The sequence below is a fragment of the Chiloscyllium plagiosum genome, unplaced genomic scaffold, assembly GCF_037043375.1.
Source record: "Chiloscyllium plagiosum isolate Xiang-an unplaced genomic scaffold, Cpla_swu_hap1 HiC_scaffold_20, whole genome shotgun sequence".
NCBI lineage: Eukaryota > Metazoa > Chordata > Chondrichthyes > Orectolobiformes > Hemiscylliidae > Chiloscyllium > Chiloscyllium plagiosum.
The window spans coordinates 41,968,437-41,995,544 of record NW_028270158.1 but is presented as its reverse complement, the minus strand read 5'-3'; the positions used below and the strand labels follow the sequence as shown (position 1 = coordinate 41,995,544).

Sequence of the window (27,108 nt, the reverse complement as noted above, 5' to 3'; positions counted from 1 at the left end):
GAGGGGGGGGAAGAGAGAGGGGGGGGGAAGAGAGAGGGGGGGGGAAGAGAGAGGGGGGGGAAGAGAGAGGGGGGGGGAAGAGAGAGGGGGGGGAAGAGAGGGGGGGGGGAGAGAGAGGGGGGGGAAGAGAGAGGGGGGGGAAGAGAGAGGGGGGGGGAAGAGAGAGGGGGGGGAAGAGAGAGGGGGGGGAAGAGAGAGGGGGGGGGAAGAGAGAGGGGGGGGGAAGAGAGAGGGGGGGGGAAGAGAAGAGGGGGGGGAAGAGAGAGGGGGGGGGAAGAGAGAGGGGGGGGAAGAGAGAGGGGGGGGGGAAGAGAGAGGGGGGGGAAGAGAGAGGGGGGGGGAAGAGAGAGGGGGGGGGAAGAGAGAGAGGGGGGGGAAGAGAGAGGGGGGGGGAAGAGAGAGGGGGGGGGAAGAGAGAGGGGGGGGGAAGAGAGAGGGGGGGGGAAGAGAGAGGGGGGGGGAAGAGAGAGGGGGGGGGAAGAGAGAGGGGGGGGAAGAGAGAGGGGGGGGAAGAGAGAGGGGGGGGGAAGAGAGAGGGGGGGGGGAGAGAGAGGGGGGGGGAAGAGAGAGGGGGGGGGAAGAGAGAGGGGGGGGGAAGAGAGGGGGGGGGAAGAGAGAGGGGGGGGAAGAGAGAGGGGGGGGGAAGAGAGAGGGGGGGGAAGAGAGAGGGGGGGGGAAGAGAGAGGGGGGGGGAAGAGAGAGGGGGGGGGAAGAGAGAGGGGGGGGGAAGAGAGAGGGGGGGGGAAGAGAGAGGGGGGGGAAGAGAGAGGGGGGGGGAAGAGAGAGGGGGGGGAAGAGAGAGGGGGGGGAAGAGAGAGGGGGGGGGAAGAGAGAGGGGGGGGGAAGAGAGAGGGGGGGGGAAGAGAGAGGGGGGGGGAAGAGAGAGGGGGGGAAGAGAGAGGGGGGGAAGAGAGAGGGGGGGGAAGAGAGAGGGGGGGGGAAGAGAGAGGGGGGGGGAAGAGAGAGGGGGGGGAAGAGAGAGGGGGGGGAAGAGAGAGGGGGGGAGGAAGAGAGAGGGGGGGGGAAGAGAGAGGGGGGGGAAGAGAGAGGGGGGGAGAGAGAGGGGGGGGAAGAGAGAGAGGGGGGGGAAGAGAGAGGGGGGGAAGAGAGAGGGGGGGGAAGAGAGAGGGGGGGGAAGAGAGAGGGGGGGGAGAGAGAGGGGGGGGAAGAGAGAGGGGGGGGAAGAGAGAGGGGGGGGAAGAGAGAGGGGGGGGAAGAGAGAGGGGGGGGAAGAGAGAGGGGGGGGAAGAGAGAGGGGGGGGGAAGAGAGAGGGGGGGGAGAGAGAGGGGGGGGGAAGAGAGAGGGGGGGGGAAGAGAGAGGGGGGGGAAGAGAGAGGGGGGGGAAGAGAGAGGGGGGGAAGAGAGAGGGGGGGAAGAGAGAGGGGGGGGAAGAGAGAGGGGGGGGAAGAGAGAGGGGGGGGAAGAGAGAGGGGGGGGAAGAGAGAGAGGGGGGGAAGAGAGAGGGGGGGGAAGAGAGAGGGGGGGAAGAGAGAGGGGGGGGAAGAGAGAGGGGGGGGGAAGAGAGAGGGGGGGAAGAGAGAGGGGGGGGAAGAGAGAGGGGGGGGAAGAGAGAGGGGGGGGAAGAGAGAGGGGGGGGAAGAGAGAGGGGGGGGAAGAGAGAGGGGGGGGAAGAGAGAGGGGGGGGAAGAGAGAGGGGGGGGAAGAGAGAGGGGGGGGAGAGAGAGGGGGGGAAGAGAGGGGGGGGAAGAGAGGGGGGGGAAGAGAGAGGGGGGGGAAGAGAGGGGGGGGGGAAGAGAGGGGGGGGAAGAGAGGGGGGGGGAAGAGAGGGGGGGGGGAAGAGAGGGGGGGGGAAGAGAGAGGGGGGGGAAGAGAGAGGGGGGGAGAGAGAGGGGGGGGAAGAGAGGGGGGGAAGAGAGAGGGGGGGAAGAGAGAGGGGGGGAAGAGAGAGGGGGGGAAGAGAGAGGTGGGGGAAGAGAGAGGGGGGGGGAAGAGAGAGGGGGGGAAGAGAGAGGGGGGGAAGAGAGAGGGGGGGGAAGAGAGAGGGGGGGGAGAGAGGGGGGGGAAGAGAGAGGGGGGGGAAGAGAGAGGGGGGGGAAGAGAGTGGGGGGGAAGAGAGAGGGGGGGAAGAGAGAGGGGGGAAGAGAGAGGGGGGGAAGAGAGGAGATGAGATGGGATGAAGGAGTGGGGGAAGGGGTGTGGAGAAGAGGTGGAGTTAGAAAATGGGGATGGGGGATCGGTTTGTAAAGGACGAAGGGTCAAGGGTTTTTTTTTCTCTTTCAGGTGGAGAACAACCCCTGGTGAATGTTGCATCATTCCTCAATCCAGTTTGTTGAACCCCCACTCAAACTGCCTCATCCCGCAAACCTGGCGGCCTCTCGGTCCATCCCGATCTCCCCCACTTCTGTGGGAGACCCCGCGTCCTCGGTGCGCAACATCAGTGAGGATAATCACGAATGACAACCACGGCCCAGACCGACCATCGCTCCTCGAAACAGTTAAAGAAAAGGAATGCCGGAAAGGAAAGGGGACAGTCAGCCCAACGCCTCAAGCCTCTCTCTTGTCCCGACTAGCTTCACGATGACGGAAATTACGTCACCAAACCCACAGTGACCGGACATGACGTCCGTTCATTGCTGTGGAAACTGTGGCCTCATCCTCACTCCCGGGATATGTTCCAAGGGTTAAATGTGGAACATTGTCTCTGTTCATGGAGCGACTCCCACAGCACTTTCCGCCAATTTGAGCTCAGCCTCACGTCCTCTCTAACTTCTCCAGTAGGAATCCAGTGATTGATCAGTATGCGGAGGCTGGTGTTTTCACCTCACTCACCATGAGGGGCCCGCTTTCCACGTCTGTGGGATGAAGGTAGAGCTCAGGCTGAGAGTGACTTGTACCTTGGTTTCACCCTGAGGGTCTCGGCTTTGCTCTGGTTTCTATTCCGTGTCGCTCGCTGTGGGCGCAGCTCCTGCCTGTGTTCCTGGATCGTAGCGGCCACGGGATGAGCCTCTTTACAGATCTGGATTGGCAGCCACCTCCCGCAACTAATAGCTGTCATTAACCTCATCGACATTATGTCTGTCTTAGGGGTTCAGCCCTCTTCAGTCGGATCGCGATAGCAGCTGAGCCGTCGTGCTCACTGCACCCAGAGCACAGAATTAAATTGTAACAGGGTAAATGGCTGATCTCACTCTCTCTCGGCTGTTTTCCGTCTCCCGTTGTCTTTCCGTCATTCTCGGTGTATGAAGCAGTATTGTACATTAACATTTATATCTTAGATTTGGATCCAGTCGGAATTCGAATGTTTAATTTTACCTTTGCAACTAGAAAAGTAGCTTAAAATATGAGGACAAAGTGATTGAAAAGTATACTGAACTGCTGAGAATCAGTATGCAAGTTAAGTCATGTAATCTAGTTTAAATTGTTTGAAGAGTTCACTGGCAAGGTGAACAGTTGTGCAATAAATTAATAAAGGTAGGAGCCCAAACATGCATAAGGTAAAGATAGATTGAGTGAGTCAGTGATACTGTGACATTTGGAATTCAGTGTTTGGGAGTTCATTTGCTATGGATCTAAGTATGGTAATATGTCTGAGAGAATAATAATAGACCCGAGAAGAGGAAAGGAAACCTAAGTCTCCAAATACATTCTAGATGAAGGGTTTATGCCCGAAACATCGATTCTCCTGCTGCTCGGATACTTCCTGACCTGCTGGGCTTTTCCAGCACCACACTTTTCAACTCTGATCTCCAGCATTTGTGGTTCTCACTTCCTCCTTTTCAAATAGATAAGTCATTAAAATGTAGTACACAGATACATATGGTTATCTAAAAGCTTAATAGACTATTGGCCTTTATATCCAGACTTGGATTACAAAGAGAATGCAAGCTATTATTCAGTTCCACAGAATCTTGCCCGGCTGATTTCTGGAGAACTGCACTTGGATTTAGACAGGGTGAGATTCTGGAAGATGCATTGGGCTTTGAGAGGGGCTGCAGTGTATATTCACCAAAATTATACCAGGGCTTAAAGGGTTGCATTGAGGTCAACTCACATAAAGATGGCTTATATTTCTTTGAGTTAATAGAATGTTAGAGGGCAGATTGACAGAGACATGTGTCAAATCATAAAGATTTGTTACGCCAAATAGAGGGAAACAAGTTCATCTGATACAAAAGTCCAGCACAAATTAGTACCAGCCTGGTCAGGAGTGAAATAGCAAAGATCTTTTCCACCACACACTTACCCAAAAAAGCCTATCAAATTCAATCTTGAAAGTTCCAGTTGACATCCAGCACACAAAAGCTTTTAGGGAGAGAATTCCAGAGTTCCAAAATCTCTTGGTGCCTAAGAGTGGAACATGTTCTATGGGGACATGTTGAATTTTATTGTACTTCCTATAATTTTCAAGTTAAGATGTTTTGTAATGTACTTTTACAAATTTTATTAATAAATTCTGTTTCAAGGGAAAAATTCAATTTCCATGTTTAAATTCTTCCCAGTTCAGTGGTTTCTAATAAAGGTCAAATACTGTGGATACTGAAGATCTGAAATAAAAATAGTGAGGAGCAGAGTTAACATTTTGAGTCCAGTGACTCTTTGCTTTTGGAACTGTATCAGTTTATGTTTCAGTTTCAAAGACAAATCATTGGACTCTAAATATTAATTCTTTCTCTTTCCAAAGATGCAGCCTAAACCACTGAGCTTTTTCAGCACTTTCTTTTTTTATTTTAGGTTTGTTTGTGTTTTGTCTTTGCTGAGTTAGCCAAACTTGAGTATATTTTACAAACATTTTGTTTAATTGTGATGGAAATATGCAAAACATTGAACGAGGACTATGTACAAACATATTCATATTTGTAGATCACAGTTCACTCTGACAAGCCTAGTATCTGATTTTCACACAAGACTGTCTTAAAAATTCTTGAAATATAAATACTTTTGGAACAGCATATAATCCAACTATCTCACCACCTTGAAGAATGTCTTGTTTGCTAATTACTGTACAATAATCCATGCCTGCAGCACATCCGTTACAATTCAGCTGAGCCCATCAGAGACGAAGCACTTCCTTTATTGTGTAATATAAAAATATGTTGAAGAACTCAGCAGTTTTGTGTTAGGACACACAAAGGAAAATATTCCCAGCAGTGGGGAAAAAGATCATGAGTGTAATCAATTACTGGGATTCAGTGACAGATGCCTGAGGCTTTTCTGAGGTAGGGAGACAGAGAAAAGGTGGCTGAATCCTGCTCCTGATCGTATGAGACAATGATCCCTGCTGAAAGCTGTGTGCATTTGATCTTTGTGTTTGGGCTTTAATTCTTTAGTACTTCCCCCAAAGCTGAATAGCCGTTGGCAGTTACACATGAACGATTAGCCATTTTGACAAAGCACTAGAGGGTTGCTGTAGTCAAGGAAGTGTGTCGCAGCTGGATACAGCAATGCCAGAAAGAATAGAATGAGGAAATGGAGCAATTGCTCTAAAGGTGGCTAAGTTGATGAAATTGCAAGTCTTTCAGTTGTTTACCAAACGAAACAAAATCCTAGGAGACTAAAGTACAAAATACTCTAATCAGTCTTCCATAATCCAGTCCCCAGAGGGAAAAACAGGAATTTCCATAAACAGGTTAAGTGGGAAGACTTGCAAAAAAAAACCTAGGGATTAGTTTAATTAAAAATGTTTAACCACAACAATAGAACAACCATCTAATCTTAGAATTGGAAAATAATAGTTTGAAAATTTAAGATTACTGAGAGAGGTGAAGAAAATGGAGACCAAAGTAAAAGTCAAAATGCTGAATGGATGGATAATTCCCTAGATTATTAACTTGAGAAAATAACACCAATTTACTATCCTATTACAGTTTTACACATGGTGTCCTTCTCACTGGGAATTAGCATCCTCCCCTCTAACAATAAGTGCACTGTGACTACAATATATACCAAAACAGGAATCACTGCAGCAACACACAGAAGTTTCTTCCAGAGCGTTACACAGTCTTTCAGTTATCTGGTTAAGTTTAATTGAAATGGGATAACTATGAGCTAAAGAAAGAAAATAAATGCAAATATTTGTTGTAGTGAATTGGTAGGGGTTTAAAAAAAAAAGGACAGCATGACCCTTCCTCACGTCATAATGATGGAATAACTACTTTGTACATTTTCCACTCCCAGCAAAATATAATTGCCTACAGTTTTCTGTTTGCTCTGTTTGAGACATTTGCCTCTGAGTCAGTAGGAAATGGGTTGAAACTCAATTCCAACACTTCAGCACTTAATCTAGATTGACAGTCCAGCGCTGCATTGTTGGAGGTGCTATCTTTTGGATGAAATGTTAAATTGAGACGTAGTCTGCCCTCTCTGATGGATGTAACAGATCTCATGGTACTATTTGAAAAAGAACAAAGGAGTTCTCCCTGGTGTTCTGGTCAATATTTAACTTTCAACCAACTTCACTAATGGAAATTACCTAGTCATTATTATATTGCTGCATGTGGGAGCTTGCTGTGCAAACAATGGCAGGTTTAATACCTAATTGTCCCAGTGACAAAATGTCAGAAGTGTTTCATTGGCTGTAAAAGCATTGTTGTGGATAGGTAATATAGAAATGCAACTTCTTGATTTACGTAACTATTGACCTTTTAAACTGTGAAGTCATGATCAACAATGCTGTTCTTAAAACCCATTCTAAATATTTTGAAGTAATAGTTCCTTCCCTGTATTTTTCATTTTAGAAATGTCAAGCTGGTAAGATGCAAACTTGACAATAATTAACCACAACTTCTGAATTCAGTGTCACCAGCGCTATTTTTTACCCTTGCCAAGTTCTGCACTTGAGTTTCAAGATAAGTAACACAGATAGAAGTAAATTGTCTGGCTCAGACATTGAGAACAATACCACAGAACTTATAAAGGTAGTCAGTCTGGAGGAAGATAGCACACAATAAAAGAGATATTTCCAACGGTAGTGAACACTTGCAATAAGGCAGTTAGTGTAGTGTTTATTCATTGCTGTATAGATTGCAGATTCAGAGTAGTTTAAAGGTTAGATTGCAAACAGAGGTAACCCAACCTCTCCATGGGATACCTGATCCGTAGACCATAGAAATTTTATCTGTGGAAAGTAACTTGATGAAGGCTCAATAGTGACAGTATCAGGATGGGTCTGTATTCTAGGATTTTACTTGATCATTTGGGCTTCAAAAAATGCTTATATTTCAATAGCACTTTCACTATCAGAGTTCACCCCAAAGTGTTTTACACCCATTAAATATTTTTGAATCTAGTCATTGTGGCAGTAAATGTTGTCATGAAGTTACCATTTGTTTTTGTGATGTTGATTGAGGAATAAATATTGGACAGATGAACTTATATACAAACATACAAATTTGGACCGGGAAATTTAAAGAGCACTTCCCCCCTCAACAGGATCATGGCTGGTCTGATTACTCCACATTCCTGTCTGCCCCCAATAACCTTACACTCCCTTGCCTATCAAGAATCTATGTCTCTATTTTAAAAATATTCAAGGACTCTGCTTCTTATATGGAAGAGAATTCCAAAGATTAATGACCCTCCTTAAAATTTCTCCTTATCTCTATCTTAAATAGGTGACCTCTTGTTTTTTAAAAGGTGACCCCTCATTCTAGAACCTTCCTCTTCTATAAATACCCTGTCAAGACCTTTTAAGATCATATATGTTTCAATTAAGACTGTTCTTGCACCTTTTGAACTCCAACAGATTCAAGCCTAGCGTGTTCAACTTTTTCCCAAAAAATTGATTTGATTTATTGTTGCTGCATGTATTTAGGTACAATGAAAAGTTTTGTTTTGCGTGCAGTACAGGCAGATCATAACATAAAAGGACATATAAATCTTAGGGTGTTTAGACAGAGCAAGGCATGCAAGGTTACAGCTGAACAGGAGATTTGAAATCAGGTCCACTCAGCAGTCTAATAACAGCAGGGAAGAAGTTGTTCTTGAACCTGTTGGTACATGTGTTTAAGATTCAGTATCTTCTGCCTGAGGATGTTGGAAGAGAGTATTATATGGGTGGGAGGGTTCTTTGATGATGTTGGCTGCCTTTCTGGCGGCAGTGGGAAGTTTGGTTGGAGCCCATAGTTGGGAGATTGGCTTGTGTGATTGTCTGGGCTGTGTATACAACCCAACCGTTCTATGTCTTAGTCTTAGTCTTCTCTGAAATTGTTCCAGTGCATTTACATCCTTTCTTAAATAAGAGATTCATACTGTGCACAGTACACTACATGTGGCCTTACCAATGTCCGGATCACTGAAGTATAGCCTTTGCACTTTTGTACCAACCTTGCATTATATTAGAACACTCAATTAATTTTCCTCATTTCTTGCTGTACTTGCAACCTAACCTTGTGCAATTCATGCACTATGACACTCAAATCCATCTACATCTCAGAGCCCTGTAATATCTCAGGATTTAGATTTTTTAAAATTCATCCTGGCAAAATGGACAATTCTACATTTCCTACAGTATACTCCATTTGCCTGCACTTTGCTCACTCAGCATATCAATATGCCTTTGCTGCCTTCATAAATCCTCTCCACAAATTATTTTCATACATATCTTTGTGAAATCAACAACTTAGAAATCATTGGCCCTTTCTGGTATTGAGACTGGCTGTAATGCAATGAGGGGTACATCGGGTTCCAAGAGATCGATTGTGTCAGGGGAGTCTCTAGTCCGAGGTACAGACAGACATTTCTGTGACCAGCTGCAAAAAATCAGAATGGTGTGTTGCTTCCTGGTGTCAGGATCAAGGGTGTCTCAGAGAGGGTGCAGAATGTTCTCAAGGGGGAGAGAGGCCAGCAGGAGGTCATTGTACACATTGGAACCAATGATGTAAGAAGGGAAAAAGTTGATATTCTGAAGGGTGATTAAGCAGAAATTTAAAAAGGAGGTCCTCAAGAGTAGTACTATCTGGATTACTCCTGGTACTACAAGCTAGTGAAGGCAGGAATAGGAGGACAGAGCAGAGAAATGCATTGCCGAGGAGCTGGTGTATGGGAGAAGGATTTTTGGATCATTGGAATCTCTTTAGTACAGTGACCTGTACAAGAAGGACGGATTGCACCTAAATTGGAAGAGGACTAATATACTGGCAGAGAGATTTGCTAGAGCTGCTCGGGAGGATTTAAACTATTAAGTTGGGGGGTGGGGGTGCGGGACCCAGGGAGATACTGAGGAAAGAGATCAATCTGAGACTGGTACAGTTGAGAAAAGTGACTCAAACAGTCAGGGCAGGCAAGGACAAAGCAGAGAACGAGGTAGGACTGATAAATTAAACTGCATTTATTTCAATGCAAGGGGTTTAACAGGAAAGGCAGGTGAATTCAGGGCATGTTAGGAACATGGGACTGGGGTATCATAGCAATTACAGAAACATGGCTCAGGGATGGACACGACTGACAGCTTAATGTTCCAGGATACAAATGCTACAGGAAGGACAGAAAGGGAGGCAAGAGAGGAGAGGAAGTGGCATTTTTTATAATGGATTGCATTACAGCTGCACTGAGGGAGGATATTCCCAGAAGTACTTCCAGGGAAGTTATTTCGGTTCAACTGAGAAATAAGAAAGGGATGATCACCTTATTGGGATTGTATTATAGAGCCTCTAATATAATAGGGAAATTGAGAAACAAATTTGTAAGGAGATCTCAATTATCTGTAAGAATAATAGGGTGGTTATGGTAGGGGACTTTAACTTTCCAAACATAGACTGAGACTGCCATAGTGTTAAGGGTTTAGATGGAAAGGAATTTATTACAAGAACATTTTTTGATTTAGTATGTGGATGTACCCACAAGATAAGGTGCAAAATTTGACCTACTCTTGGGAAATAAGGCAGGACAGGTTACTGAGGTGTCAGTGGGGGACCACTTTAGGGCCAGCAATCATAATTCTCTTAGTTTTAAAATAGTGATGGAAAAAGATAGACCAGATCTAAAATTTGAAGTTCGAAATTGGAGAAAGGCCAATTTTAACGGTATTAGGCAAGAACTTTCAAAAGCTGATTAGGGGCAGATGTTCGCAGGTAAGGGGATGGCTGGAAAATGGGAAGCCTTCAGAAATGAGATAATGAGAGCCCAGAGACAGTATATTCCTGTTAGGATGAAAGGGAAGGCTGGTAGGTATAGGGAATGCTGGATGACCAAAGAAATTGAGGGTTTGGTTAAGAAAGAGAAGAAAGCATATGTCAGGTATAGACAGGATAAATCGAATGAATCCTTAGAAGAGTATAAAGGCAGTATAGGACATAAGATAGCTTTGGCAAATGGAGTTAAGGAAAATCCAAAGGGTTTTTACAAATACATTAAGGACAAAAGAGTAACTAGAGAGAAAATAGGGCTCCTCAAAGATCAGCAAGGCAGCCTTTGTGTGGAGCCACAGGTGATGGGGGAGATACTAAATGAATATTTTGCATCAGTATTTACTGTGGAAAAGGACATGGAAGATATAGAATGTAGGGAAATAGATGGTGACATCTTGAAAAATGTCCATATTACAGAGGAGGAAGGGCTGGATATCTTGAAATGCACAAAAGTGGATAAGTCCCCAGAACATAATCAAGTATACCCTAGAACTCTGTGGGAAGCTAGGAAAGTGATTGCTGGGCCTCTTGGTGATACATTTGTATTATCAATTGTCACGGGTGAGGTGTGGAAGACTGGAGATTGGCTAACATCGTGCCACTATTTAAGAAAGGTGGTAAAGACAAGCCAGGGAACTATAGACCAGTGAGCCTGATGTCGTTGGTGGGCAAATTGTTGGAGGGAATCCTGAGGGACAGGATGTACATGTATTTGGAAAAGCAAGGACTGGTTAGGGATAGTCAACATGGCTTTGTGCTTGAGAAATCATGTCTCACAAACTTGATTGAGTTTTTTGAAGAAGTAACAAAGAGGATTGATGAGGGCAGAGCGGTAGACATGCTCTACAAAGGAACTTCGAATATCAATTATCCGAATATTGGATTATCCGAAGGGGATCTCAAGGTCCCAAGTGAAACATTACTTCAAAGAGCTGTTTCAACCTTGATTGCATCTTTTGTTTACAGGTACAATGATTAAAAATGAACTTGCAGCCAAGAACAGTCTTGGACAATCCAGGTACCGTCTCTAAATGACTGACCTCCCATACTCTCTCTCTCGCCCCACACTTTCCCTGGAGTTCTACATAGGGGTGAATCCTAAACCCCCTTCCCTAGACAATCTCTCCAACATTGTCCTGTACAGGGCGGAGGTGAAACCTGTCAAATTGTTGTGCGTGTGTGTGCGTACGCTATTTGCAGACTTAGCCCACAAAGGCAGCAGCAGCCTTTCTGTCCAGTCCAGCTGCCCTGGAAAAGGAGAGTGGCCTGGGGGGAGGGTGTTGCGGGATGGGTGGGGACGCTGAAGGACGTCGAACGGTGGGTAGGGATGGACGGGGGTGCGGGGTTGGGGGAATGGGTTTGAGGACGGGCGTGAGGTGGACAGGAGGGCCGGTGTGAGAGCGGATGGGGGGGCTATTGGTTGGGTTGGAGGTGGGGTGGGAGCGGAAGGGGTTGGGGGCGGGCAGGGGCGTGAGGTGGGAGCAGACGCTGTTGAGGGTGGGCAGGGAATGGGGTCTCAAGTGCAGTGTGCTGCTGCCTCGTCTCCTGAACGGGGAGCAGACTTCACAGAAAACTCCTAGCCCCAGTGGAAATCAATTAACGGAAAAATCGATTATTCGAACAAAATAGTGCCCGCCCATCTCGTTCGATAATCGAGGTTCCTCTGTATATGGACTTCAATAAGGTCTTCAACAAGGTTCCCCATGGGAGACTGGTTAGTAAGGTTAGATCTCATGGAATACTGGGAGAACTAGCCATTTGGATACAGAAGACAGAGGATAGTGATGGAGGGTTGTTTCTCAGACTGGAGGCCTGTGACCAGTGGAATGCCACAAAGATCGGTGTTGACTGCACTACTTTTCGTCATTTATGTAAATGATTTGGATGCGAGCTTAAGAGGCATAGTTAGTAAGTTTGCAGATGGCACCAAAATTGGAGGTGTAGTGGACAGCGAAGAAGGTTATCTCCGATTACAACAGGATCTTAATCAGATGAGCCAATGGGCTGAGGAGTTGCAGATGGAGTTTAATTTAGATAAATGCGAGGTGCTGCAGTTTGGCAAAGCAAATCTTAGTAGGATGTATACACTTAATAGTAAGGTCCTAGGGAGTATTGCTAAACCAAGAGACCTTGGAGTACAGGTTCATAGCTCCTTGAAAGTGGAGTCGCAGGTAGATAGGATAGTGAAGAAGGTGTTTGGTATGCTTTCCTTTATTGGTCAGAGTATTGAGTACAGGAGTTGCGAGGTCATGTTGCAACTGTATAGAACATCAGTTAGGCCACTGTTGGAATATTGCGTGCAATTCTGGTTTCCTTCCTATCGGAAGGATGTTGTGAAACTTGAAAGGGCTCAGAAAAGATTTACAAGGATGTTGCCAGGGTTAGAGGATTTGAGCTATAGGGAGAGGTGGAATAGGCTGGGGCTGTTTTCCCTGGAGCATTAGAGGCTGAGGGTTGACCTTATAGAGATTTATAAAATCATGAGGAGCATGGATAGACAAGATCTTTTCCCTAGGGTGAGGGAATCCAAAACTCGAGGGTATAGGTTTAGGGTGAGAGGGGAAAGATATAAAAGAGTCCTCAGGGGCAATTTTTTCACGCAGTGGGTGGTGTGTGTGTGGAATGAGGTGCTAGTGGAAGTGGTGGAGGCTAATAAAATTGCAGCATTTAAAAGGCATCTGGATGGGTATATGAATAGGAAGGGTTTGGAGGGATATTGGCCGGGTGGTATTAGATTAGGTTGGGATATCTGGTCGGCATGGACGAGTTGGACTGAAGGGTCTGTTTCCGTGCTGTACATCTCTGTGACTCAATGACTCTAAGTTGCACCTTCTTGATTTACAGCCATTTCTGGGATGTTACCTACATCCTCTACAGTGAAGACCCATGCAAAATACTTGATCAATTCATCTGCACTATCCTTAATTCCCATTCGTAATTCCCCATACTCACTTTTTATAGGATCAATACTCACTTTGTTAACTCTTCTTTTTAAACTATCTGTAGAAATTCTTACTAGCTCTTTTTATATTTATAGCTTTCTCTCATGTACTAATTTTCCCTTGTTAACCTTTTAGTCATTCTTTGCTTCTTTATAGATTCTGTTCAATCTTCTGATTTCCACCCACCTTTGTGTAACTGAATGCTTTTCCTATAGGATAGATAGTATATTTTATCTTTTTAGTTAATCACTCAAATCGCTACAATGGTGGATCTTCCCTCAGAATTGTTCTTTCCTTTTGAAGTGTAACAGCTCTGTTATTCTGAAATATCTCTTTCATTGTCTGCCATTGTACTTCTATTAATATCAAACTAAATTGTTAGTTCAAATCTGCTAGGTCTGTTTTCATGGTCTCATCATTACCTTTATCTAATTTGAAAATATTTGTCTTGGACTCATTTCTCCCGCTTTAAAACTGAATGTAAAACTTAGTCATTCCATTGTTGCGACTACCTAAGGGTACCTTTTCTATGAGATGATTAATTCTATCTCATTCCACATACCTCATCTAATGGACCTTGCTCTCTTGTTGACTCCAGAATGTGTAGTTCTAAAGTACTATCCTGAAATAATTCTGTGAACTCCTTATCAAGGCTATCTTTGACTCTCTGGTTTTTTTTTCAATCTATATGCTTTCTTTTTTTTAATACTTCACCCTACTGTATTGCTCCTTTTTGGGGGTGGGAAATGCTTGCACAAAATTACCATAAATTACTTCATGCTTTTATAATTCCTCATCTCTCCCTAAGCTGCTTCTACATCCTGAATTCCTGAACTAAGATAATTGCTCTGTATTTTGTTGATATCATCATATGACAGTGTGAGATGTTCAGTATCAACTGTTTCTTCTCTTATGAGCGATCCCTTCCAAACTGTGAGATAATGGATCAGGAGATAGATTGTCTTTAAAAAAGTTAAAAATCACACAACACAAGGTTATAGTCCAACAAGTTTATTTGGAAGTACTATTTTTCCGAGCGCTGATCCTTCATCAGGTAGCTGTGGAGCAGGATCATAAGACACAGAGTTTAGCAAAAGATCGCAGTGTCATGCTAGTGGTATGATATATTGAACAAACCTATGTTGCTGTTAAGTCTTTCATCATTTAGAATGGGTTGCAAGTTTCAGTTAATTGATATGTAAATCCCAGAACTTCTTTCAAGTCGCATTCTCAAGATAACTTAAGGATTTATATAAAAAAAAGGTGGCATCTCAGCTTAGTGGGTTAGAGTCTATCTGTGTCCCGATCTTGAGTCAGACTGGTTCTATTTCTAAAGTAGGAATTTATAACATGTTATATGGATTGACTGCCTGCAGACTGTGTGCTTTTTGAACAAAATAGAATGTATCTGCAAGTACAATTTTGAAAGTGGAAATTCATCCCATAGACTTATACGTGTGTGTGCCTGCATGTGAGAGGGAGAGAGAGAGAGAGAGAATGTGTGTGTGTGTTTATAGTGAGTATGAGTGTGTGTACATGCTTGGTTGAGTGTGTGCATGAGTGTGACGGAGTATAAGTCTGTGAGAGGGTGTGTGGGTGGGTATGAGTATGGGGGATGTATGTGTGTGTCTGAGAGAGGGTCTGCATGTGTGTGTGAGTATGTAAGAGTGTGTGTATGTTTGTTTGTGTGTGTGTGAGTGTAAATGGTGGGGTCACCTGTAGTGTGACATGCACGCACACACATTCTCAGAGACCTTTACTCTGTCACGCTCATACACACTCACATGCACACACACGCATTTGGGATGAATTTGCATTTTCAGAATTGTAATTGCAGATACATTCCATCTTGTTCAAAAAGCGCACAGTCTGCTGGCAGTCATTGCAGACAGTCAATCCATATAACATGTTATAAATTCCTACATTGGAAATAGAACCAGTCTGACTCAAGATTGGGATACAGACAGACTCTAATCTGACACCTTTAATGCATGGTCTGAGCTGAGATGTCACGTTTTTTATAAGACTTTAAATTGGCTGGAGAATGTGACTTGACAGAAGTTCTGGGATTTACATATTAATGAATCGGAACCTGCAACCCATTCTAAAAGATGAAAGATTTACCAGCAATCTAGATTTGTTCAACATATGGTATCAGTTGTTTGACGCTGTGATCTTTTGCTATAAATTCTGTCTTATGATCGTGCTCCACAGCCACCTGATGAAGGAGCAGTGTTCGGAAAGCTAATGCTTCCAAATAAGCCTGTTGGACTATAACCCGGTGTTGTGTGATTTTTAACTTTGTCCACCCCAGTCCAATTCCGGCACCTCTACATCACGTTTTTAAATGAGAGTTTGGTCACTCCCTTGACAACATGTATCACGAATTCGAAAACTGGGCAGTGGGGAACCTGGGTTCACTATACAGTATATAGCAGAAGCCAGGCCTTGGGTTGCTGTTACCTTTCGAATTTGTTAGTTTTGGCTTTGATCGCACAGCTTAGTGGATAGAATATCACTGGAGCTCGCTTTGAAACTGAGATGCTACTAATTGCGGAGTCGAGTGATGTAATGACTGAGATGGAAATGAGCCAGCAATGCATCCTGATTGTGGAGAGGGGAACACCAACATACGCTAACTTGTATGAGACTGCATGAGGGACTGCAGGGGCAACTCACCCAGGCGCCCTGCTTGTTAGTGGTTGCACAAAAGAATCCCCTTGAGATCAAGGCGAGTTAGGTTAATATCTCAGCTTCACCAGACAATAAGCACGCATTTCGAACAGAGAATGTGTTCAGAGGATCCACGTCCATTTGTGGTTCCTCGCGGTTCAGGGCAGACCCAGCTGCTGCCGGCGCTGCCTCGGTGTGCTCAGATTGAAGCAGCCCTGCCAACCGATAGTTACTGGAACCAAGAGTAACTCTGCACATTTTGGATCGAGGAGACCAAGTGAAATTAACCATGTAAGTACTGGAACTGAGCGAGTGAAACTAAGGCTGGGATAACTTCCTGACTAAGCACTGTACCTGTGGATGGATAGGAATGGGGAGATCTAATGACTTCCTCGCACTGTGCACAGCTCTCATGGTCTGAGGGAGAACTCTATGTTCTTGACGTTTAAATGTTTAAAGTTAGAGTACTTGTAGACATTATTACATTTGTTGAATATCTGTATTTGGAATCGAATTAAACCATGTTGTTATAGTTAACTTTTCGTATTACCATTGGACAGCCTTCAAATATCATAAGGTTTTGAGCCAAATATCATGGGGAATCTCTGCAGTTCTCTGACGGCTCCTCTCGTTTCTCCAGCGTAAATGTCGCCCCGTTACCCCACCGTTTCGGCTGAGATCACTCACCAGAATGATTGTGGCTGGTTTCCCGGCCCTAACTGCCGTGATTTTCGGGTGTCCCAGCACCCTGTGATGATCGCTATCGAGATAATTCCCTAAAACAATGCGGGTGCTTATTGAGGAGAAAATGGAACTGACTGTCGCTGAAGTAAACCCAGATCATGTTGGGAAAGGAAGTGCAGGCAAAGTACCAGAGAGTGAGCAGTAACTGCATTCCTGCAGCAAGATAACACCTCCATTAGCAAAGAAATCAGTAGAAGAGACTCCTGTAGATTCCCACAGAAATGCTTTGTGCAAATTTATGAACTGTCTCATGTTGGCTGGAACAAATGTGAAGTGACCTGGAGGGTGGGATGTGTACAATAAGGAACAGATGGCGAAGAGGAACTGCACTTCTCCTGGGAGTCTGACACGTTCAATCATTAAAGACAAAAAGGAAACTGTTTGGCAAACACGTTTGGAGTGCCGTTTCCATGGTGATGGGGCGGGGTGGGTAGATCGGTTTGGGGAGTTTGGTCGTTGTAAGAATTACCAAACGCGACTTCATGCCAACAGCGAAGCTCCCTTTGAAATATTTCCCAGTGAAAGAGTATCGGCCATGCCCTGGGTAAGCGAGGTGCTTTTGTGTTGTGGAGCTGATGCATGCAATATTGCGAAAGCCTCACATCCACAACTACAATCAATTAATCCGAGCAGCAGTCACTGTTGCTGTCGCAATTTGCGTTGGAAATCTGCCTGTCTCTTTCTAGACTGACTTCAAATCACACTCGTTTGAATCCGAACCCTACCTTTTCCTGGTGTGAGTGGGACAAGTGAACTATTTCAGAGGCGAATTCGGGACTGGCGAACATGTACTGTATTCTTCCTGACTTTGTACAAAGAACAACAGCCGACCTGGAGAAAGCGGCGAGATTGAAATGCCGTCACCATTTGTCTGTCGTTTCACAGAACAGCAGCAGTCAGGCTTGGAAGTAACCTTTGAGGCAGCTCGGCTTTTTCTGGTAAGGAAACGGGCTCTGCGCTGGGCTTCGGCGCGTTCTGTCCCGGTGCGCTCAGAGTTTCGTTTCACACACTGTAACACATACAGTCACACACTCTCACAGACACACACACAGACATAGATACAGACACACAGATTCACAGACACAGTCACATACACACTCACGGACACACATTGACACAGACACACAGACACACTCGCAGACACAGTCACACACTCACAGACACACAGTGACACACACACAGTCACAGACATACAGTCACACACACTCAGACACATACAGTCACACAGACAGACACAGAGACACAGTCACACACACTCAGACACATACAGTCACATAGACAGACACAGAGACACACACAGTCTCTCTCTCTCTCTCACACACACACACATAGACACATACTCCCTATCCGAGATTTACCACCCAATATCAGCTTGCCTGAGGGCGGAGCTAATGGCCCAAAATCAAGTAAGGACTCGCCGGCTGCTCTTATCCCCGGATATGTAGCAGGTTTTCGAAGTGAGCTCTGTTGCCACCGATCGCAACTCCGTGTTACTTTGAAGTCGTTGATACATTTGTTTCAGCCAACATGAAGGGAATTGAAGACCGAGATTCCAAGAGGAAACCATTTAGGACTTTTGGAGCCTTCGTATTGGGAAAGTAATGAGACGGGAGTGTTTGGGGGACATTGGGACTCGAATTGAAGGCATTAAGAAAATGGGAATTTAGAGCCAGAAAATGCTGGAAACACTCAGTGTGTCAGGCAGCATCAACAGACAGAGGAGCAGAGTAAACCTTTCAGCTCAATAGCCTCTGATCCGAACTGGGATATTGGAACAAACTTTCAAATCATTTCGAGAGATTGATGACCCGGAGAACTTGGTAAAGTTTGATTCCCGTTCAGGTGAGGCCTGTGCGCGAGTAGAGTTAAATGAGCCAAATCCACAGAGTGAAGAGAACAAGATCTCTTACAAGTAGCAACCCGCTGCCTCCGCTAAGGAATGTAGGTTGGCAATGCCGAGCCCTTCACATAAACAACTCCATGAACGATTCTTGGACTGGAGTCTTCGAGGCCGAGTTCTCTGTTTTATCCTCCTTTAGTTTGCTGCAGGTGAGGGTCTTGTCCAGGTGAGGGTCCTGACCAGGTGAGGGTCCTGTCCAGGTGAGGGTCCTGTCCAGGTGAGGGTCCTGACCAGGTGAGGGTCCTGTCCAGGTGAGGGCCCTGTTCAGGTGAGGGTCCTGACCAGGTGAGGGTCCTGTCCAGGTGAGGGTCCTGACCAGGTGAGGGTCCTGACTAGGTGAGGGTCCTGTCCAGGTGATGGTCCTGACCAGGTGAGGGTCCTGACCAGGTGAGGGTCCTGTCCAGGTGATGGCCCTGACCAGGTGAAGTTCCTGACTAGGAGATGGTCCTGTCTAGGTGAGGTTCCTGTCCAGGTGAGGGTCCTGACCAGGTGAGGGTCCTGACCAGGTGAGGGTCCTGTCCAGGTGAGGGTCCTGACCAGGTGAGGGTCCAGTCCAGATGAGGGCCCTGTCCAGGTGAGGGTCCTGTCCAGGTGAGGGTCCAGTCTAGGTGAGGTTCCTGATCAGGGGAGGGTCCTGACCAGGGGAGGTTCGTGACTAGGTGAGGGTCCTGTCTAGTTGAGGTTCCTGACTAGATGAGGGTCCTGACCAGGTGAGGCTCCTGACCAGGTGAGGGTCCTGTCTAGGTGAGGGTCCTGTCTAGGTGAGGGTCCTGACCAGGTGAGGTTCCTGACCAGGTGAGGGTCCTGACCAGGTGAGGGTCCTGACCAGGGGAGGCTCATGACTAGGTGAGGGTCCTGTCTAGGTGAGGTTCCTGACCAGGTGATGGTCCTGACCAGGGGAGGGTCCTGAGCAGGGGAGGGTCCTGTCTAGGTGAGGGCCCTGACCAGGGGAGGGTCCTGTCCAGGTGAGGTTCTTGACTAGGGGAGGGTCCTGTCTAGGTGAGGGTCCTGACAGGTGAGGGACCTGACCAGCAGAGGGTCCTGACCAGGAGAGGCTCCTGACTAGGTGAGGTTCCTGTCTAGGTGAGGTTCCTGACCAGGTGAGGGTCCTGAGCAGGGGAGGGTCCTGTCTAGGTGAGGGCCCTGACCAGGGGAGGGTCCTGTCTAGGTGAGGGCCTTGACCAGGGGAGGGTCCTGTCTAGGTGAGGGTCCTGACCAGGGGATGGTCCTGTCTAGGTGAGGGCCCTGACCAGGGGAGGGTCCTGTCTAGATAGGGTCCTGACCAGGGGATGGTCCTGTCTAGGTGAGGGCCCTGACCAGGGGAGGGTCCTGTCTAGGTGAGGGTCCTGACCTGCAGAGGGTCCTGACCAGGTGAGGTTCAAACCTAGGTAAAGGGCATGCTGAGGTGAAAGTCCTAATCCAGGTGAGGACCTTAGTCAAGGGAAGGTCCTGCCCAGGGGTCTCATTAGTGATTCCAATTCTAAAGAAAATAACAAATAATTTAATGGAAGACAAAATGTGGTTGAATTTTAGTTTATTTAAAGGTCCAGGATTGGAGCCTTTGATTTTTTTTTTTGCAAATTTATCCTGGCTGCCTTTCTGGGAAACAGTCCATGTTCCACAAAATTTAATTAAATGTAGGATGCAAAAAGACTGAAGTTATTCACTGCGCGCAGCTGGTTGAATAAAAATCTACAAAAATATTTCCTACTCACTGTGCCCAAGGTCACTGGTTCATTTCTGGGGTGCCTGGCAACACATTTCAGGAGAAGACTTAAGACGATTTACATAAATGTTTTATTCTAAAGTTGGACTTTATTTTGCTGGGTTTAAAAGCTGATGATAATCCCTGTCTCTCTGCATCACCTCAGTGACTTGACAGTCCCCATATGTTGTCTTGGTATTGCAGAGCTGACTGTAACACCATAGATGCAATCTGCCCAGGCTTCTGTGTGATTCTGTATGCCTACCAGGGTTAGCTTCATTTGCTTTAATCTTGGGAAGAAAAGGAGTCAGCCAACTTAAAAGCAGCCATATGATGTGTAAGAATATTAGTCAATGCAAGCAATGATGAATTTGACTCAGTCTATATTTATGTAGTGATGGATTTGTTTGAAATTGCAGAGAGAAGATGGTGCAGAAATATCAATCTCCAGTGCGGGTCTACAAGTATACATTTGAGATGGTGATGGCGGTGAGTTAGTATAATTACATTAGATGCCCTGATGCTAGTTCACCAAGACACTTTCTGTACTTAGGAATTAACAGGTTCTTGTTAGCTCAATGAAATTAAGAATAGAAGTAAAGGCCTTTTGTCCAACAAACATTTTAACTGTAATTGATAAGCTCACCTTCCCATCATATCCTCTGATTTTGCTCGTTACAGGAATAGATCGAATTGACTCTGTAACCCAAACTATCATTGTCTTTCACAGTTAACTTATTCCACAGCATATTTGGCATGTCGGCCATAGTTCAATGAATAGAATCATTGTGTTTTAATCAGCTGTGGTAAATTCAAGAGACTTAATCACAAAAAATCTAGACTGACATTCCATTGCAATATTAAGGGAGAGTTATCCTGCGAAAGGTGACATCATTCAGATGCAATATTAAACTGAGGCCCTGTTTGTCTTCCCAGATAAATAAAAAAAAGTTAACATTTTGAGTCCAGACTTGAACGTTAACTCTCCTTTTTTCCTACAGATGATGCCAGACCTGCTGAGTTTCTCCAGCAATTTCCATTTTTGTTTCAGATCTCCAGTATCTGCGGTTCTTTGTTTTATTTGAATGGAAAAGATCTCATGGTACTATTTTAATGAAGAGCAGGGCAGGTGTCCCTGGTGTCTTCAGGCCCTTATTTATCCTTCATTCAACACTGCACAAACAAATTACCTAGTCATTATTACATGACTGTTTGTGGGAGCTTGCTATGCATAGATTGGCTGTGACATTTGTTATGATCTCTGTTGATATTCCTAATGGGCAAGTTAGATTCCAGATTGAAATTCTGCTTTATAGATCATATTTTGGTTTAATCGATGTGATGGTTTTTCAGTGAAAAATATCATGTAATGCTGCAGATTTGGTTTTAACAATAAAGCACAAAAGAAATTAAGATAAAATAGAACAGTTCAAGTTAATTACATGTAACAAAATTTGTAAGGTTTTAAAACACTCTTCAAGACAAAAATCCCATCTAGCTCACCACTATCATTTTTGTCTATTTATATATCAGAGAGAGTTCCCTTTTCTGTTCCATTTACAGGTTTCACTTAATTGCTTCTTTCAGTACCAGTCTTAAGAGTTTAATGTCCTTCTCCTTGATCATTTACATAACTGAGCTGAAATCTTTTTAGCTTCAAAGAATCCCTTCAGGTTTCTAACCATACAATTCTGGTCTAGAATTTTAAAATTAAAACCCTAACACTGAATGTTTCATAACTGTGTTGAACTGACTTTAACCTCATCGAACCTTGGTCTCCTGAAAACTGCCAACAAAAGCTTTCCAATCTATTAGCTTTTCTTAAACAAAAAAAACAATTCTTGCTTCTCCTGAACCAAAGGCAAGCTAATACCTTTCAATACTTGATGTCTTTCACTGTAAAAAACAGACACTTTACATACATGCTTCTTACATTAGAACAGCTATCATGCTTCAAAAGTACTTAATTGGGTTTGAAACACTCTGGGACTCATGAAGTTGTGAACGGTGCTACATAAATTCATTTTTTTCATTCCCTTTGAGTGAAAACGTTATCTGACATATTAAAAGCGAAGTACTTTTTTTCATCCTTTTTTCCAGTTCCCACCAACTTTCCTATTCCCTCACACTCTCCCATTCCCACATACTCTCCCAGACCCTATGTCGCTGATCGTATCACTACTGATTTGATCCTCTTGCACATGGATACACAATAACCTCACATCTCAAGTGCCCTGTGTCACTGACCTTCTGTACTGATATTAATCTAGCCTCCTCACACTGTAACTCAGTAATCTCACATTCCCAGTATCCTGTGTCTCTGATTGTTTCTCTACTAATATTAGCCTTAACTCTGTCTCATTGTCATTCAGTAACTCTTCCTTTTAGCAACCTTAATATTGTGATCAAGATATCTTGTAAGCAAAATATTTTAAGAACGAAAGAGAAAGGGTGTGGAAGTTACCAATCTTCAGTAAATATTGATTATTAAAGCATGCCTTTACATAGTACATTCTGATCCTGTACTGAACCCGTGATGCCAGCAGCCAAGATTTTTGAGCCTGACCCAGCACAAGTCCTGTGATATAGAACACCTGAAAATCAGAATAATTGTGAGTTTCAGTCTGCTCTACTTTCAGTAACTGGACCTAACCTGGTAACCCTTGAATGCATGACTGAGTTTGGTGCTGAGCCACACTGATAACAAATTGTAGTCAATCTCGTTGGAAACTGAATGGAAATTGGTTGAGGGTGAACTCAGCTTTAGTTGAGCTATCATAAACGTAAGAACATAGGAACTAGGAGCAGGAGTAGGCCATCTGATTCTTCGAGTGTGCTGCGCCATCATGGCTGATAATTTCATTGACTCAGATCCACTTCGTCATGCTCTCACCATATCCTTTAATTCCATTATTGTTCAGAAAGAATCTACCTTTAAAAATGTTTACTTCAGTGGGCAAGGAATTCAGTGGGTGAAGGAGTTCCTTCTTAATTCAGTCTAAATCTGCTTCCTCTAATCTTGAGGCTATGCCCTCTTGTCCTAGTTTCACCTGCCAATGGAAACATTCTCTCTACTTCTATCTTAGCTCTTCTCTTCATAATTTTATGTTTCTATAAGATCGCCCCTCATTCTTCTGAATTCCAATGAATATAATCTCAGTCTCTCCTCATAAGCCAACACTCTCAACTCCGGAACTAACCTAGTGAAACTCCTTTGCACCCCCTCTAGTGCCAGTACATCCTTTCTCAAGTAAGCAGACCAAAACTATACACAGTGCTCCAGGTATGGCCTCACCAGCACCCTGTACTGCTGCAATATAACCTCATATAAACTCTATGCCTTTAGCAACGATGGACAAAATTCCATTTGCCTTCCTAATTACTTGTCGTACCTGCAGACCAACCCTCTGTGATTCATACACAAGGACACCCAGGTCCCTCTGCATAGCAGCATGCTGCAACGTTTTACCATTTAAGTAATAATCCTTTTTACTGTTACTCCTTCCAAAATAGCTGACTTCACATTTATTAACATTGTACTCCATCTGCTAGACCTTTGTCCACTCCCCCAAAGGATCTATGTTCCTCTGCAAAGTTTCACAATCCTCTGCACATTTTGCTCTGCTACTCATCTTAGTATAATTTGCAAATCTTGGTACACTGCATCTGACCCCAATTCCAAATCATCTATATAAATTATGAATAATTGCAGTCCCAACGCCGAGCCCTGAGGCACACCACTCATACAGTCATAGAGTCTTAGAGATGTACAGCAAGGAAAAAGACCCTTCGGTCCAACCTGTCCATGCTGACCAGATATCCCAACCCAATCTAGTCCCCACCTGCCAGCATCCGACCCATATCCCTCCAAACCCTTCCTGTTCATATACCCAATCAAATGCCTTTTAAATGTTGCAATTATATGAGCCTCCACCACCTCCTCTGGCAGTTCATTCCATATATGTATCACCCTCTTCATGAATAAGTTACCCCTTACATCTCTTTTTTATCTTTCCCCTCTCACTCTAACCCTATGCCCTCTAGTTCTGGACTCCCACACCCCAGAGAAGAGATTTTGTCTATTTATCCTAGCCCTGCCTCTCATGATTTTATAAACCTTTATAAGATCACCCCTCAGCCTCCAACACTCCAGGGAAAACAGTCCCAGCTGAATCAACCTCTCCCTATAGCTCAAATCCTCCAACCCAGGCAACATCCTTGTAGATCTTTTCTGAACCATTTCAAGTTTCACAACATCTTTCTGATAGGAAGGAGACCAGAATTGCACTCAATATTCCAAAAGTGGCCTAACCAATGTCCTGTACAGCCGCAACATGACCTTCCAACTCCTGTACTCAATACACGTTACTGATTGTCAACCAGAATAGCACTCATTTATCCCCACTCTTTGCTTTCTGTTAGCCAACAAATCCTCTAACCATACTAATACTTTACCCATAATGCCATGCATCCTTATCTTATGCAACAGCCTCTTGTGCGGCACCTTGTTGAAGGCCTTTTGGAAATCTAGGCAAACCACATCCTCTGGCTCCCCGTTGTCCACCTTGTCGTAATGTCTTCATAGAATTCCAAAAGATTTTTGTCAAGGTGACCTGCCCTTCATGAACCCATGCTGCGTCTCCCCAACGGAACAATTTCTATCGAGATTCCTTGCTATTTATTCCTTGATAATAGACTCAAGCATCTTCCCCACTACAGAGGTTAAGCTAACCAGTCTATAATTCCCCATCTTTTATCTACCTCCCTTTTTAAACAGTGGCGTCACATTTACTGTTTTCCAATCTGCTGGAACTGACCTAGAGTCCAGCAAATTTTGAAATACTACCACCAGTACACTTGCTATTTCTCTGGCCATCTCTTTTAGCACCCTGAGATGCATTCCATCAGGACCAGTAGACTTGTCTATCTTTAGCTCCATTACCTTGCCCAATACTACCTCTTCTGTAATAACGATTGTTTCCAATCCTCACCTACCTTCATCTCTTTGTCAATTACTGGCATGTTCATAGTGTCCTAGAATCAGAGAGTCATAGAGATGTACAGCATGGAAACAGACTCTTCGGTCCAACTGGTCCATGCTGACCAGACATCCCAACCTAATCTAGTCCCACCTGCCAGCACCTGGCCCATATCCCTCCAAGCCCTTTCTTTTCATATACCAGTAGCAGTGGTGGACTCTCCCTCTTTATGGGCATTTAAGCGGGCATTGGATAGACATATGGAGGATAGTGGGCTAGTGTAGGTTAGGTGGGCTTGGATCGGCACAACATCGAGGGCCAAAGGGCCTGTACTGCGCTGTATTCTTCTATGTTCTATGTTCTATGTTCTGTACCCATCTAAATGCCTTTTAAATGTTGCTATTGTACTAGCCTCCTCCACTTCCTCTGGCAGCTCATTCTGTACTCATACCACCCTCTGCATGAATAAGTTGCCCCTTGTGTCCCTTTTATATCTTTTCCCTCTCACCCTAAAACTACGCCCTCTACTACTGCACTCTCTCACCCCAGGGAAAAGATTTTGTCTATTTATGTCATCCATGCCCCTCATGATTTTATAAACCTCTATAAGGCCACCCCTCAGCCTCCGACACTCCAGGGAAAACAGTCCCAGGCTATTCAACCTCTCCCTATAGCTCAAATCCTCCAACCCTGGCAACATCCTTGTAAATCTTTTCTGAACCCTTTCAAATTTCACAACATCATTCCGATAGGAAGGAGACCAGAATTATTCCCTATCTTTTATCTACCTCCCTTTTTAAACAGTGGCATCACATTTGCTGTTTTCCAGTCTGCAATATTCCAAAAGTGGCCTGACCAATGTTCTGTACAGCCTCAACATGACCTCCCAACTTCTGTACCCAATACTCTGACCAATAAAGGAAAGCATATCAAATGCTTTCTTCACTATCCTATCTATCTGCGATTCTACTTTCAAGGAGCTATGAACCTGCAGTCCAAGGGCTCTTTGTTCAGCAACACTCCCTAGGACCTTAGCATTAAGCACATAAGTCCTGCTAAGATTTGCTTTCCCAAAATGCAGCACCTCACATTTATCTAAATTATACTTCATCTGTCACTCCTCACCCTGTTGGCCCATCTGATCAAGATCCTGTTGTAATCCAAGATAACCTTCTTCGCTGTTCACTGCACCTCCAACTTTGGTGTCTTCTGCAAACTTACTAACTATACCTCTTATGTTCACATCCAAATCATTTATATAAATGATGAAAAATAGCGGAACTAGCACTGATCCTTGTGGCACTCCACTGGTCACAGGCCTCCGGACTGGAAAACAACAATCCATCACCACCTTCTACCCTTGAGCCAGTTCTGTATCCAAATGATTAGTTTTCCCTGTATTCCATGAGATCTAACCTTGCTAACCAGTCTCCCATGGGAACCTTGTCGAACTCCTTACTAAAGTCCATATAGATCACATCTACTGCTCTGCCCTCATCAATCCTCCTCCACTGTGAAGACCGATAAAAAATACCTGTTTAATGCCTCGGCCATTTCATCATATCCCATAACCAACTGCCCCTTCTCATCCTCTAAAGGATCAACGTTTACTTTAGCCAGTCTTTTTCTTTTTGTATATTTATAGAAACTGTCGCTATCTGTTTTTATATTCAGTGCTAGTTTTTTTCTCATGTTCTATCTTACTTTCCAGCTCTTTCTGTTGACCTTTAAAGTTTTCCCAATCTTCTAGTTTCCTCCTGTTTTTGCCCACTTTGTATGCCTTCTCTTTCAATTTGATAGCTTCCCTTATTTCCTTAGACTCTCATGGCAGATTACCCCTGTTCTTACAGTCCTTTCTTTTCACTGAAATATACTTTTGCTGAGCACTTTAAAAATTTGCTTTGAAAGTCCTTTATTGCTCGTCAACTGTCCTACCATAAAATACTTATTTCCAGTCTACGTTAGCCAAGTCCTCCTTCATTCTATTGTAGTCTCCCTTGTTTAAGGACAGGACCCTGGTATTGGATTTTATCTTCTCTATCAGTATGTTAAATTCAACCATACTGTGATCACTCCTTT

At 44.6% G+C, this 27,108-nt stretch overlaps 2 protein-coding genes across 5 annotated transcripts in view; one reads left to right on the top strand and one right to left on the bottom strand.

The window, feature by feature from the left end:
* Positions 1-17,307, bottom strand: part of LOC122560638 (heme oxygenase 2-like) — a 31,070-nt gene extending 13,763 nt beyond the window's left edge. Inside the window, exon 1 of one of the 3 annotated variants that reach the window (XM_087997870.1) lies at positions 17,171-17,307. Coding sequence is in view for 1 of the 3 variants with exons in the window: in XM_043711488.2 (XP_043567423.1) it covers positions 2,327-2,397 (71 nt within the window). In the remaining 2 variants the exon portion in view is untranslated. Of the gene's footprint in view, positions 1-2,326; positions 2,543-2,791; positions 2,816-17,170 lie in introns of those variants that run through there. The other 2 variants (XM_043711490.2, XM_043711488.2) reach the window with 2 other exon arrangements.
* LOC122560639 (SEC14-like protein 5) overlaps positions 17,246-27,108 on the top strand; it is a 37,218-nt gene continuing 27,355 nt past the window's right edge. The window contains exons 1-2 of one of the 2 annotated variants that reach the window (XM_087997869.1): positions 17,246-17,383; positions 20,470-20,539. In XM_087997869.1, the coding sequence (XP_087853995.1) occupies positions 20,477-20,539 (63 nt within the window). In that variant the 5' untranslated portion in view covers positions 17,246-17,383; positions 20,470-20,476. Of the gene's footprint in view, positions 17,384-17,863; positions 18,288-20,469; positions 20,540-27,108 lie in introns of those variants that run through there. The other variant, XM_043711493.2, reaches the window with a different exon arrangement.